The sequence below is a fragment of the Chrysochloris asiatica genome, unplaced genomic scaffold (genome assembly GCF_000296735.1).
Source record: "Chrysochloris asiatica unplaced genomic scaffold, ChrAsi1.0 scaffold00036, whole genome shotgun sequence".
NCBI classification, from domain to species: Eukaryota; Metazoa; Chordata; class Mammalia; order Afrosoricida; family Chrysochloridae; genus Chrysochloris; species Chrysochloris asiatica.
In genome coordinates, this window is record NW_006408554.1 from 23,896,920 (window position 1) to 23,912,485 (window position 15,566).

General features: G+C 34.8%; 1 protein-coding gene across 1 annotated transcript in view; it reads left to right on the forward strand.

Annotated features, from left to right (window-relative positions):
- SNTG1 (syntrophin, gamma 1) overlaps positions 1–15,566 on the forward strand; it is a 461,475-nt gene that overhangs the window by 73,744 nt on the left and 372,165 nt on the right. The window contains exon 3 of the mRNA XM_006860086.1: positions 7,859–7,915. Coding sequence (XP_006860148.1) covers positions 7,859–7,915 — 57 coding nt within the window. The remainder of the gene's footprint in view (positions 1–7,858; positions 7,916–15,566) is intronic.

A 15,566-nucleotide genomic window follows, 5' to 3' on the forward strand; every position in this document is an offset into this window, starting at 1 on the left:
GGTTCAGTCACCCTGGAAAATGGTATGATGTGTCCTCAGAAAATTGAAAATAGAAATACCTTATGACCCAGCAATCCCTCTACTTGGTATATAATCCACAAGAAGTAAGAGCTAGGATATATGTAGAGATATACACACCGATGTTCAACACACAACCCTGTTCACAATAGCAAAATAATGGAGACAACCTAAATACCCACTCACTAAAGAATGGATAACTAAACTTTGGCACACACACACAAAGTGGAATACTATGCAATGTTGAAGAATAATGACAAATCTGTGAAATACCACATAACATGGATGAACCTGGAGGACATTATGCTGAGTGAAATAAGTTAACCACAAAAGGGCAAATATTGTATGAAACCACCATTGTAAGAACTCAAGAAAATGTTTTCATTCTAATAGAAATATTTTTTGGTGGTACCAGGGTTGGGAGGGAAGGGAGAGTAATTCACTGGCTAGAGATTAGATACATGTTGATGCAGATGATTGTTGTTGTTGTTGTTGTTAAGTTATTTAAAGGAGCAGTTGGTAAGTTCGAACCACTGATCTTGCCGTTCAAACCAACGTTGCAGTCTAATGCTTGTCCTACAGTATCACACCAGGACTCAACTAGGATGATGGGGATGGTAATACACAAGAAGAGGAAGGGTAATATATAAGAAGAAGGATGTTGGCAGAAGAATGATGAGGACAGGTTAAGACACAGGGAGGCACACAAGGGCTAAAAGAGATAGAGTGAATTATGATATACACACAACTTTGAAACAAATGTGTTTGGTGAGTAGATATATGGACAGAGACTAAGGCTGAGTGGATGTTTGAGGACAATTGGAAGTATATGTACAAATAATGATTTGAAAGAGTCTATTTGTGTCTTTCTTGTAAACCCAACTATGCTTATGCTGGAGTTTATAGTGGGCAAATGATGAAAACTTTTTAGATATTATCAAACATCTTAAGGCAACGAGGTGCTGTGCCTAAGGGCTCAGGACCATAGTCTTAGGGGACACCATGGCCAATTGGGATAACATGGTCCACAAAGACAGTGTTCTACATTGATGAGTATTGTCACGGATTTTAAAAGCTCATGAGCAGCTATCTAATATGTTGGTCTCTGCATGTGTGGAAGAAACAAGAGTGATGAGAATTGAAAATGTTTGAAATCATTAGTCAAGTGGACTAATAGAACAGGTGAGCATTAGTCTCCACAATTCTGAGATCAGAAGAACTAGATGGTGCCCATCTACCACTACCAAAAGCTCTAAAAGAGATCATATTAGAAGGTCCAAGATAGAGTGGAGTGGGAAAAAATGTAGAACAAAACTCAAAATTATTAATGATAAAGTAAAAAAGACCAGTTTTACTGTCAGAAAGAGACTGGAGGAACTTGAAACTATGGCCCTCAACTACTCTTAGGTCTGGAGAGAATCCACCCTTGTGGCTCAAGTTTCAGCCAAGCAGTAAATAAGTACTTGGGGGAGGGGTACAACAACACTGGTGAGGTATTGTTCAAAATCAAAAGGGCAGCATTTACTTAAGGACAAAGTTGAGAAGGGATAGGAAGGGGGATGGAATGGAAATAGGAGACACATGGAGGAAGTGGGTGACTGTTGTTGCATGGAGGGGTTTGCAGTCAACAAGAAACGGTGTATGACTTGTTGAATGGAAAATGGATGATCTTATCTGTAAAGCTTCATTCAATTCACAATAATTTTGTTTTAAGTTAATAGAGTATAAATAGCAAAGATGTCACTTTGAAGATTAAAGTGCCATGACCTAAGCCATGGTATTTTTCAGTCACCTCATTTGCATGTGAAAGCTGGACAATGAATAAGGAAGACCACAGAAGAATCGATGCATTTAAATTGTGGTGTTCGTGAAGAACATTGAGAGTATCATGGACTGCTGGAAGTATGAATAAATCTGTTTTGTTAAAAGTATGGGCAGATTGCTTCTTAGAAGCAGTGATGGCAAGACTTTGTTTCTCATGCTTTGGACAAATTGGGTATCTGATTGTTGATACCCTCCACATAATTTGTTGAGATTTTGTGGAGTTACTTGTATTTTACAGATCAAATTGGGGAGAATTGCATCCTAACAATATTGACTCTTCTTATGAATTAAGACAAAATGATTTTATTCATTCATTTAGGTTACCTTTGATTTAATTCTTTAGTTTTATTTGTCATTTTCTACATCTAAAATATTTCTTCTACATCTACTATTTTAAATGCTACTGTTTTTACATTTTTGAATTAAATTTATCATTGCTCATATATGAGAAAGAAACTAATTATTAACTTTGTATTCCACTATGGCACTTAACAACAACAACCAAGCTATAATCAATTAGCTCCAGGAGTTTGGGGAATTTTGTTTGTTTGGCTGGTTTTATTTTTGTCAATTCTTGAATGGTTTTAGACAGCTATCCTCCTTGTGTAGGATTCTTATTTTCTTATCCTTGCTTTATTGCACTAACTCAGACTTCTATTATGGTGTTGAAGAAGAATAGTGAGAAGGGGCATCTTTACTTTATTTCCAATCCATTTTTCACTCTTCTCTCTCTGTTTACTACTTCAAACTTTGATACTTGAGTTCGCTTTTTTTCTATTATCTGAATTGTCAATCTCTTCTCATGTCGGGTATAGTAGGAAGGATGACAGGAGATCAGAGACACTTGCATTTAAATCATGATTTGGATCTTAAGTTAATTTAACCCCTTTTTATTTCAGTTTCTCATATCTAGCAATGTATATACTGCTGCCTATACAAATAAACTGCTGTGATAATAACATGAGAAAACGGTTTCTAAAAATCTATTTATTAGCTTAATAAATGAATTCTAATTTGATGTAGGTGCAACTGTGGATAAGACACAGGGTAAACCCTCAGAAAATTGTAGGAGAAAAGTAAGGGCACTGTGATATAAAAGTTCTAAGGAGCTCTGGTGGCATAGTAGTTATGAGTTGGGCTGCTAATCTCAAGGTCAGCAGTTCAAAACTACCAGTGGTTGTGTGGGAGAAAGATGAGGCTTTCTGCTCCCATAAAGATTTATAGCCCCAGAAACCCTACACTGAGTTGCTATGAGTCAGAACCGACTCCACGGCACATAACCACCACCAACCACCACCACCACCACTAAGTATACATAAAACATGGTTTGTAATTAAAAACTATCATCTCTATATCAATATTCATTTCAAGGTTTATTTACTAATTTTGAATTGCTTATAAGAGCTAGTGCCATTTCTGATTTCTGCTGCTACATAACTTCATTATTTCAATCACACAAAGTCAGTAAAAACAAATCTTCAATTTATATTATGACTGCTGTCTACATTGTTCTCACTCTTCCTCCTCTTTCATATTCATATCTCAAAACATATCTAAATTATGAATATATAATATCAATATTTGTGGTTTGGTAATAGACATTTATATTCTCATATAATCCACACAAACAGATACATGCTGTTTCAGCTTAATAAGCATTTTATTCCACTGGACAAGGGGGATAATATATGCTTTTATGCAAAGCACACACAGCTTTTAAAGCAAGCTTTCTTCATAATACGGGTACTATTCTTGAGCTCAAGCTCTGCGTTCTGTAATGAATAGGAAGGTTAAAGGGGGACATTTTATATGTGAGTGTTTAGGAGTGCCAATCTGGATTTTGTGTTTTAGAAAATAACCCATAGCGCCTTAGTTTCCCAAAGGGCAGTGCTTTGTTACTAGGCAACAGCTTCTGAAACCCAAGATGTGCTAACTCAATACAATTGCAGATCAGCTTCCAGGTATTCTTTGATTTATGAGATAAGCAACAGAAACAATTCATTAACACTGCTTGTTTTTTTCACTCAGTCATTTTGGAGGTGGGAGATAAAAAAAAAAAAAAAAAAAAACGGGTGTAGAGGCTTTGAAAGGGGAGAGTGGCATTGCTCATACAGGTATATATACTATTGAGTCAGCAATACTGAAAATTTGCCTTTTTCTCCTTCCCACTACTTAAAGTGGCCAACCTAAAATAGAGATTTAAAAATACTAAGTGATATGTTTGCCTGCCTCTCCTAATGTTCTTGAACATAACTTAATAAAGTAATAGTATAAAGGTGCTGAATTGAGGTTTACATGTGCATCTTGTGCCCATGTTTTCAGAATAAAAGTAAGTGCTATTCCTGGGATTTTCAACAGTTTCTGCAGACTTTTTTGGTCTGTCCTAACTCCTCACTGGTATGGGCTGTAGGTTAATGTTCCAGACTGCAAAGCTGTTTGAACTGCAAAATCAGTGATTCAAGCTCACCAGCTGCTCCTTGGAAATCCTATACAAGGTCGCTGTGGGTCAGACTCAACGGCACTTCACAACAACAACAACAGCTACTCCTCCTCTCTGGAGTCCTGGTGTAGCACTGTCGGTTAATGCGCCAGACTGCAAAGCCATTTAAACTGCAAGGTCAGCGGTTCAAACTTACCATTTGCTCTTTGGAAACCCTATACAGGGTCGCTATGGGTTGGAATCAACTCGACAGCTCTTAACAACAACAAACAACAACTACTTTCTGCATCAGCAATTTACTGCTTGATTGAGTACATGTTCTGAATATTCTTTATATTCTCCAGCAAAGACTGGAAGCAGACTGATTTAGAATGCTTCAGTGCATTCCAAAGACCTCTGAGAACCCATCTGATGGGCTTGTTGCTCCTCTCAAGTACACACGTAACTACTAAAAAATCAGAACTCAATTACTAAGTTGCTCTCCTGCCTAATGTTTGCTACGTAAGATGTTCTAGGACATTTAAGTGATGGCATTGCTAATTAAAATACATTTTCTATGACAGATTGAAATCTTTATTTTGAGACAGCTGATGTGGGTTGCCTGAGATAAATGCTTCAGTAGTTTTGATGCTATTTTAAGGAATAATGTATTCATTCTTTAAAAAAAGGAATTAAGGGAATGCTTCCTTATATCCATGAGCACTAGTTTAGCTTGATAGGCAGTTTCATGAAAGCAGTTTGTCTGTTTTATAAAAATAAAGATTACCATTTAATTCACCCATCCCTGAGTCTAAGTATTCCAGTATTTGAATTATTCCATGGTATAAATATTTACATGTGAGGTGGGTTAAAATGAACTATTTAAATATTTTATAAAAGGAAGACATAAGGAACACTGTCATTAATTGGCACAATAGTTAAATATTTGACTGCTAACCTAAAGTCAGTAGTTTCAATCCACCATCCATTCAACAGGAGAAAGATGTGATTTACTTCAGTAAAGAGTTCAGCAGTAGAAACTATGGGCAGTTCTACTCTGTCCACTAGAGTTGCTTTGAGTCTGGATTAACTTGATGAGACAGCAACATATTTGTCTTTCTGATTATCTTGTAAGGATTCCTCTCTGGGATCACAGATTGTGTGGGTGTGTTTGTGCATGCACATATGCTTTTATATTAAGTATTTACTATATGCCAGGCCTCCTCACAAATATTAATGCTCAAAGTTGTTCTATTTATTATTTAACATGATTTTACAAACTTGGCAGAGGAAGTTCTGAGGGCTTAAGTAATTTGCCAAACATACTACGTTGTGGATTTTTGAGTCATTGACAAATTCTGACTCCAGTTCCAACATTGTTTGCAATTTCAACCTTATTTTAATGAATTATGTAATGGAAATAATAAAAGATTCATTCTCTAGTACATAGGATTGCTATGTCAACATCTAACAACAACAGTAAAAGATTGCTTAATTTAACATATTGTTGTCCTGTACAGTTGTGACTTTTTAATCAAAGGCCATTTCCAATAAATATTTAGTTCATTTCACATTTGAGTTTGCATATGTATTCACCTTCCTTTTTTGCTTTCATATGTGCAGGTATCCGTGGGGAGTGACCAAGCAGTAGGCTTATAAATTTAAAAAAAAGAGATTTTGGCATTTTCAATAAGAATATTTTGTATTATAGTTCAATATAATTTATATAATTTACAATGTATATAAAAACTTATCTGTGTAAATATAATTTTAATGTTGATTTGGAAATAATTTAATGGCAGGTTGTGAATAAATTCAGTATTTTCAAAATCGTTAAAATTACTCAGAGGATGGTCAAAATAAAGAATTATATTACTGAACGCTACTAATTTGAATGAATGGGCATTTAATAAATGTATTCTAATCTCCAGCCAAGAATGCTAATTTTTAAAATTCAAGGTACCTCAGCTAAGACATCACTTTTGGTTTAGCTATCTAGTTCTTTCAGCATTAATATGTTTTTACTTGTGTAAAATACCCCATGTATTTGGCTAAATGATGAAGCTTGTAACATTATTAAAATGATGAGATTTTAGCCTGTTTTACTGTAGCTAGCAAGAGGCATCATAATCAAATTTAAAAAATATATTTCATATTAGTTATTCTTGTAAAATAATACTATTCCAAAAAATTTCTCTAGAACCAGTGATATTATGACAGTATTATATTATGGACGTACTATTAATTAATAAGACATAATCATCATATTATATATTATTAAGATAGAGTTGTTTTTTATGTGCCTTCGAGTGGTTTCCAACTCATAGACACACTGTATAGGGTTTCCAAGGCTTTTAAATCTCTACGGGAGCAGAAAGCCTCGTCTTTCTCCGGGGAGCAGTTGGTGGGCTCAGTCTATTAAGACAAGAGCAGTACATAAATTGGAAACAGGTAATGGAGTCCTGGTGTGGTACCGTGGGTTAATGCACTGGACTGTAAACTCGCTTTGAACCACAAGGTCGATGTTTAAGCTCACCAGCTGCTCATCAGAAACCCTATGCAGGGTTGCTATGGATCGGAACCGAGTCAACGACATTAACAACAATAACAATGTAGCCGAATAAGTTGAGCCATTTGAAGGACGCTGAGAACTGGTCCTGAATTTATTTGAATTAATAAAATCTGATATTTATCAGTAATAATTATTTACCACAGATACAGAGAAAGTTATGGTTGAAGAATAGTGCTTTAAGTATTTATGGATATGGGAAGAGAGGTTAAAGTAGATCTGTATAAATGAGCAAAATATAAATAAAAATATGCCAATCTTCAGCATGCCTCTAGAGTACACATTTTCTGGAGATGAGTTGCCTTAAAGCAAAGCAATATTTGATTATTATTGTCATTATTTGGAAATCAAAGGAATATTCTGGTGTAGGTGTGATGATACATACATTATCTGTGTACTTTTGAATTGTAATAAGCCAATCATTGAGATATGAGTCTCTTCATGGAGGGAAAAAGGGCTATTGAATTTCAACATAGATCATTCTCTTACCAATATTGCTTACATGTATAACCCACTCTCGTTCAAATAAGCATTAATATTGACAGAGTATCTCTACAGTTTCAATTTTCACATATACATCGAGCATTTATATACTGGGCATCGTGGCCTCACAATCAGCTCTCCAGTTTCCACAAACAGTCTGATTATATAGGACTGAAGATAAGGCCTCTTTTGACAAAGACACTATTTAACATGGACATGAGTTGCTTTTATGCAACTAAAGACAAGTAAGTATAATGTGAAAATATGGAGAGGTGTTAATCTTAAGATTCTGAAATACGTAAAAAAATTTGAAAGTAGCTTGTTTTTTCATAGTAAATGGGATTAATATCATATAGTCACTTTTATTCTGACAAATAAATTACCCATTGACTTAAAAAATTATTCTCCATTTATTAAAAATTTAGAGCCTTTATTGTATCTCAGATATTTTGTTTTAAAGAACAAAACCAAAATTCAGAGGAGAAAATTGAATTTAAGCATAGTACTGCGAGATATTAATCACTTTTTAAAATTCTGTCTTTCAGGAGAGAACAGTCACCATTAGAAGACAAACTGTAGGAGGATTTGGATTAAGCATAAAGGTAGCTGATCTTTCCAGCATATCATTATGAAAGTCATGCTGTCATGTTTCAGATGTATTCTGAGAGACTCATGGCACCCTTCCCATATGATTTAAGATTTTTAAATAAATTATTTGGGACTTTCATCTTACCAGACATTGCATACAACTCACTGACTTTTTTTCATGTGGTTTCACGTAAAATATTAAATATGGTGTTTTCTTGCACATGTCTTCTATAATCATTCAGAGTACAAATTATTGACCTGACAGTGAGTGAAAGAAATTAAAATAAATAAATTGTCTATTCCTGTTTTTCTTTAGCTTAGTTTTCTTTCTTTGTTTTTTTTTTTTTTTAAATAAATCAGTACCATTTCCTGTTACAATGCAGGCGTATGGAATAGACTAGAATTTTAGCATTTCTGTATTTTAATATCATACCTATATATTTCTGTCTATTAATAAACTTAATTGGTTCTTATTTCTATATATTTTTTATTATTAAAGATATACAGCATCTGTAACTTATCATCCTGGAGATAAAATAGAGGAGTAAAAAGGATGGGAATTTGTATGCATAATGTAAGAATTCAGGCAATTATTCATGTATATGTAGATAAACAAACTCAAACTTTACCTTGGTACTTGGGTTAGGTAATTTGCTTATTAGGGTAAATATCAAGTATACATCTTAGGTATACACTTAATGAAATTTTCAATGTGGTATAAGTTATATATAGATGTAAAATGAACTATAAATGTTTGTGAATATCAGCTCTAGCAGCCTTTATGAAAATTTTTAGATGAGAGAACAATGTCATAGATAAGAATATTATTAGAAGGAAATGTTAGTTTTAAAATGTATTTTGTGGTTTTACTTTATCTTTCACTGACTAAAGCTAAAAGAATTTCATCATTCATTAAACAAAGTTTTGCTTTTGTTGGCTGGTTGCTTTTTTCCCTTCTTTTTTCTTTTTGTTTTTTTGACCAGAATGTTTATTAAGGTTATGAAGGACATACAGGTATCACTGGAAAGTCCACGAAGAGAGAACACAAATTGAGTGTGACCAAATCTATAGTGACAGTTGACTTTATTTGAATTGTATCCTATTTTTGGTGGTGGTACTATATCATTTTTATGACAGCAGGAAATTATCTCTCTCTTTTATTTCCTACATACAACTGAAACCCAATAATAGTACTATGTTTTATATTTTGATTCAAATACTACACAATGAAACCTAGACTATTTTTGAGGCATCAAGAATCTTGCCCAATGAAACAGTTTCACTTAATATTTTCATTATTTCAATCCAAACAGAGCTTTTCTACCCATACTGAGTCATTTTTTTAATTGACTATAGTTATATTCATAAAACATATTGACCAGAAAAGTAACATTTGTACTATGCTTAGTTCATACAATAAAAGGTTTGACGACAAAAAAAGGGGGGGTGGGAATAAAAGGAATATAAGACTTGTGTGTTCCAGTTCCTTTAGGATTTTTCATTTTGGCTCTTTCAATATTCAGTTCTGAACTTTGTTTTTCTTTCTTTCATCCTCTTATGTATTTTACATAGTAGCATGTTTATTATATATATATTTTTTCTTTTGGTGAAAATATACACACTCCCATTTTACTCTCTAAATAGAATAACCAATAACTAAGGAGCTCTGGTAGCGTAGTGGTTACAAATCGGGCTGTGAAGTGCAAGGTCAGCAGTTCGAAACTACCAGCTGTTCCACGGGAGAAAGATGAGGTTTTCTGCTCCCTTATCCTCGGAAACCCTGTACAGGGTCACTATGAATTGGAACCGACTTCACGGCACATAACAACAACAATGGCTGGTGTGGTGCTGTGGGTTAATGTGCCAGACTGTAAAGTCGTTTGAACTGCAAGGTCAGCAGTTCAAGCTCACCAGCTGCTCCTCAGAAACCCTATACAGGGTCACTATGGGTCGGGACCGACTTGACAGGACTTAATAACAACAATAATATGGTTATATTCTGTTCTAGTTATTTCAATGTCATTTATTTATTTGGCTATGTTCCCCCCTCTTCTCATATCTGCTTTAAAAGTAGCTGTTAATTTTGGATTAATATATGTATAAAATTTAAGTAATACAATGCTCAAGGATGATAATCTTCAGTATTTACTCTTTGGATTAAACTACTACTTAGTTTAAAATTATTTCAAGGAATAATTTGAATTTAAAGTTTGAAGAACAAATGAAAGCCAAAATCTCAGGGATTCACCCACCCTTATTAGTTTATTCTTTAGGAATTTGAAAATCTGTTTTATATTTATCTCCCTTTTTAGCAGGATTTGTCTATCATGGTCCCAATCAGAATATTCAGTAGTAGTAATCAGGCACCATCATTTCTTCAGGTTCCAAAGTAGATGAAGACAATTCATCCTGTGGTCTGGTTCCATTTCTGATTCTTTAGGTTCTTTTTCCCTTCTATTTTAAATGAAGAAATAGTTGTATCTTAGATAGCTGTATGTAAGCTTTTAAGACCCAAACACTACCTAACCATACTAGGAGGTAGAATATAAACTTTATGTGCTATATCGTGGCAATTCACTGTTGCTGTTATGTGCTGTGGAGTCAGTTCTGACTCATAGTGACCCTGAACAGGGTTTCCGAGGCTGTAAATCTTACGGGAGCAGAAAGCCTCATCTTTCTCCCATGGAACAGCTGGTAGTTTCGAACTGCTGACTTTGCGGTTCACAGCCCAATTCGTAACCACTATGCTACCAGAGCTCCTTAGGCCCCTAAAATAATCAAGAATACTATTCCCATGAAGTAATTAGTTATGTCTAATTAATATCAACATCTTTAACCATTACCACCTTCTTTTTGGTTATTGTTATTGTTGCAAAATCATATGTAACCTAGCATTTGTCCATTCATCCCTTTTCCTCGGTTATATTATAATCCTGTGCACACGTCACCCATTTTCAGTGCCACCTTATACATTTCTATAAATAAAAAGTTATTACTACGTAAAGAGCACTTCTCTATCTTCTCTCTGCAACCCCACCACTTTAGGGTAACCACTAATAACCACTAATTTCTTTATCTTTACATATTCATGTTATTTCATAAAAGTGATAATATACACATCTTTTCTTTCTCTTTGTGTTTTGTGATTGACTCACTTTACTCACCATATAATGTTCTCCAGGTTCATCAATATTGTATGATATTTTGGGAATTTATGTTTTCTTAGCACTGAGTAGAAGTCTATTGTATGTATGTGCCACATTCTATTTATTCATTCATCTCGTGACAGATACTTAGGTTGTTCCCATAATTTTGCAACTGTGAATAATGCCGTGTTGAACATAGGTATGCACATGTCTATTATGTCACTTCTATTAGAGCCCTAAGTCATACAAAGATAAACCAAAAAGTATTCCTACAAAATCAGAGAAATGTTTATTTAAAAAAATATTAAAATGTGAAGCTATTGTTTCTTGACATATCCTCCATCTAACTCTATGTGGTGTTTGTATCTGTCTTTTGGTATGGCACTATAGGATAAGCACTGGATTGTTAACTGCATGGCCAGCGGTTCAAACTCACCAGCTACTCCTAAGAAACCCTATACAGGGTCTCTATGAGTTGGAACCAATTCATAACTGGCACTTAACTAACAAAAATAGAAGACCACACACACAATCCTTTCCTGAAGAACTCTGCACTCATTAATTTACACATCAAAACATAATTTTAGGCATCTTTTGTTGTTGTTTTTGTTGACTGTCTTCCAACTGGTTTCAACTCATAGAGACCCTGTATAGGATTTCAGAGGAGTAATTGGTGACTTCAAACCACTGACCTTGTGGTTCAAACAGACCTTGCGACCTATTGCATTTTACTACAGTGCCATAGCAGGCATCTTTAGGGGACTTAAATCTTGTTCTTTGAAATGTTCTTTGACTTGCGGAAACAAAAGAAGTCTGAAGTGGCAAGATCAGGGCTGTGTGGTGAATGAGTAGTTTCTTAACGAAATGGAATTCTTGTATGACAACCCTTGCTACCCTTAAAAAATTAGGAGGTACATTATCATGAAAGAAAAAAATATTCTTCTTCATAACTTTTTCTATCTTTTCACCAATGCACTTTGCATTTTTCTTAAAACTTCTTCCTAAGAAGCCTCAATGATTATGCTGTGTCCTTTAAAAAGTCTATCAAGATTACTCTAGAATTTTAGAAGTCACCATAACTTCATAACTACCTCTCTGCCTTGAATTTAAATGGCCCAGCAGATCCCTTCTGAAGCCACTGTTTTTAATGAACTCTTCTTCTTCTTCTTCTTTTACACTTCTCCTCCTCCTCCTCTTCTTTTCCTTCTTCCCAAACTATCCTGTGTCTATTCCCTACCCTGTGCTCTACCTTCCCCTCCCTCCCCTCAACCCAACCCCCACAACGTGCTAACCAGCAATGAATCCCCCTGCCCCCCCTTTAGTATGGGTTCTTTCTCTTAGTCTTTTACAGTAATGGTAATATACATTATTTCTCCTTTTGTGACTGACTAATTACACTCAACATAATGTCCTCAAGATTCATCCATGTTATGTGATAGCTTACAGCTTCCTTGTTTGTTCTTCAAGGTAGCATAATATTCCATTGTGTGTATGTACCACAGTTTGTTTATCCATTCTTCCATTGATGGGCACTTAGGCTGTCTCCATATTTTGACTATTGTAACTAGTGCTGCTATGAACATCGGTGTGCATATATCTACTCATGTTATGGCTCATATTTCTTGTGGGTAAATACCAAGTGGAGGAATTGCTGGATCATAAGGTATTTCTATTTACCACCTTCTGAGGAAGCGCCATATTGCTTTCCAGAGAGGTTGGACCATTTTGCAATCCCACCAGCAACGAAGGATGGTCCCAGTCTCTCCGCATCCTCGCCAGCATTTATTGTCCTCTGCTTTTTTGATCTTTGCTGTTATTGCTGGTATGAGATGATATCTCATTGTTGTTTTGATTTTCATCTCTCTAATGGCTAGGGATCATGAACATTTCTTCATATGTTTGTTGGATGCCTGGATCTCCTCCTTGGTGAAGTGTCTGTTCATGTCCTGTGCCCATTTTCAAATTGGGTTTTGTCTTTTATTTGTAGAGGTGTTGTAGTTTCCTATATACTTTAGAAATGAGTCCCTTGTCTGATGTATCATGGCAAAAGATTTTTCCCATTCTGTGGGTTCACTTCTTACTCTTCTCGTGAAGTCGTATGATGCACATAAATTTTAATTTTTAGTACATCCCAATCATTTGTTTTTTTGCTTTTTTGTGTGTAGTTTTCACAATGTTTGGTAGTCTGTGTATCCCTGAATTAGTGCCCTCACATTTGTCCCTATTTTTTCATTGATGGCCTTCATAATTTTGGGATTTACATTTAGGTCTTTAATCCATGCTGAGTTGGTTTTTGTATAAGGCATGAGGTAAAGGTCTTGTTTCAATCTTTTGCATATCACTTTCCAGTTCTGCCAGCACCATGTGTTGAAGAGACCATCCCCTCCCCATGCGATATATTTTGGTACTTTGTCAAAAATCACTTGGCTGTATGTGGATGGGCTAATTTCTGGATTCATGATTCTGTTCCATTAATCATTGTATCTTTCATTGTACCAGTACCAAGCTGTTTTGACCACTGTAGCTGTGTAGTAAATTTTGAAGGCAGTAAGTGAAAGGTTTCCAACCTTATTCTTCTTCTTAAGCTGTGCTTTACTTATCCTGGGTCTCTTTCCTTTCTATGTAAAGTTTGTTATTGATTTTTTCCATCTCTTTGAAGAATGTCACAGGAATCTGAATTGGGATTGCATTATATGTGTAAATTGCTTTGGGTAATATTGACATTTTCACAATATTAAGTCTTCCTATACAGGAGCATGGTACATTCTTCCATTTTTGTAGGTCTCTCTTGGTTTCTTGTAGTAGTGTTTTGTAGTTTTCTTTGTATAGGTCTTTTGTTTCTCTGGTTACATTTATTCCTAGATATTTCATCCTTTAGTCAGCTATTGTAAATAGTATTGCTTTCCTAATGTCTTTTTCAGCACTGCCATTTTTTGTATGTAGGAATCCAACTGACTTTTGTATATTGATCTTATATCCTGCCACTTTGCTGAATCTTCAAATGAGGTAGTAGCTTTTTTCTGAGTCTTTAGGATTTTCTATGTATAGGATCATATTGTCTGCAAATAGAGAGAGTTTTACTTCCTATATGCAAACTTGGACGTCTTTAATTTCCCTGTCTTGCTGTATATCTCTTGCTAAGATTTCCAGCACTATATTGAATAGGAGTGGTGACAAAGGTTATTCTTGTCTGGCTCCTGTTCACAGAGGGAAGGTTTTCAGTTTCTCTCCATTGAGAGTAATGTAGGCTGTTGGTTCTATATATATGATCTTAATAATGTTGAGAAATTTCACTTCAATTCCTAATTTGTTGAGTGTTTTTATCAGGAATGGATGTTGGATTTTGGCAAATGCCTTTTCTGCATCAATCGACATGATCATGTGGTTCTTTTCCTTTTTCTTATTTGTATGGTGGATTACATTGATTGCTTTTCTAATGTTGAACCATCCTTGCATTTCTGATATGAATCCCACTTGATTATGATGTATTATATTTTTGATGTGCTTCTGGATTCTGTTGGCTAGGATTTTGTTGAGAATTTTGCATCTATGTTCATGAGGGATATTAGTCTATAATTTTCTTTCTTGATGTCCTTCCCTGGTTTTGGTATGATGATTATGCTTGTGTTATAAAATGTATTAGGAAGTTTTCCATCGTAATTTATCTTCTGGAATAATTTGAGTAGAATTGGTGACAGCTCTTCCTTGATTGTTTGGTAGAACTCATCAGTGAAGACATGTGGGCCTAGACTTTTTTTTGGTTGGGAGTTTTTTGATGATCTTATCAATTTCTTCTTTTGTTATGGTTCTGTTCAGGTTTTCTACTTTACTCTGTGTAAGTTTAGGTAGGTTGTGTTTTTCTAAAATGTATCCATCTCTTCTAAGTTTTCAAGTTTGGTGGAGTACAACTCTTCATAGTATTCTGTTATTATCTTTTTGATTTCCTTTGGTTCCACTGTGACATCACCCATGATGTGTCTAATGTGTGTTATTTGTATCTTCTCACTCTTTTCTTTTATTAGGTTTACCAATCATCTGTCCATTTATTAATCCTTTCAAAGAGCCAACTTCTAGTCCTGCTGATTCTTTCTATAGTTTTTCTGTTTTCTATCTCATTTATTTCTGCTCTAATCTTTATTATTATTATTATTTGGTGGCTGTAGCTTCCCTCTCTTGTTCTGTTTCTAATTGTTGTAGATGCTGTGTTAATATGTTATTTTAGGTCTTTCTTCTTTTTGGATATATGCATTTATTGCAATTAATTTTCCTCTCAGCACCACTTTCTCCATGTCCCCAAGATTTTGGTATGTTGTTTTTTTGTTCTCATTTGTTTCTAGGAACTTTATGAGTTCACGTTTAATTTTTTTCTACTACCCAGTTGCTTTTCAGCAGGGTGTTATTCAGTTTCCGTGTATTGGACTTTATTTCCTTTTTCTTCCTATTGATGATTTCCAGTTTGAAAGCATTGTGGTCTGATAAGATGCTTTGTAGTATTTTGATATTTGTAAATTTATGGAGA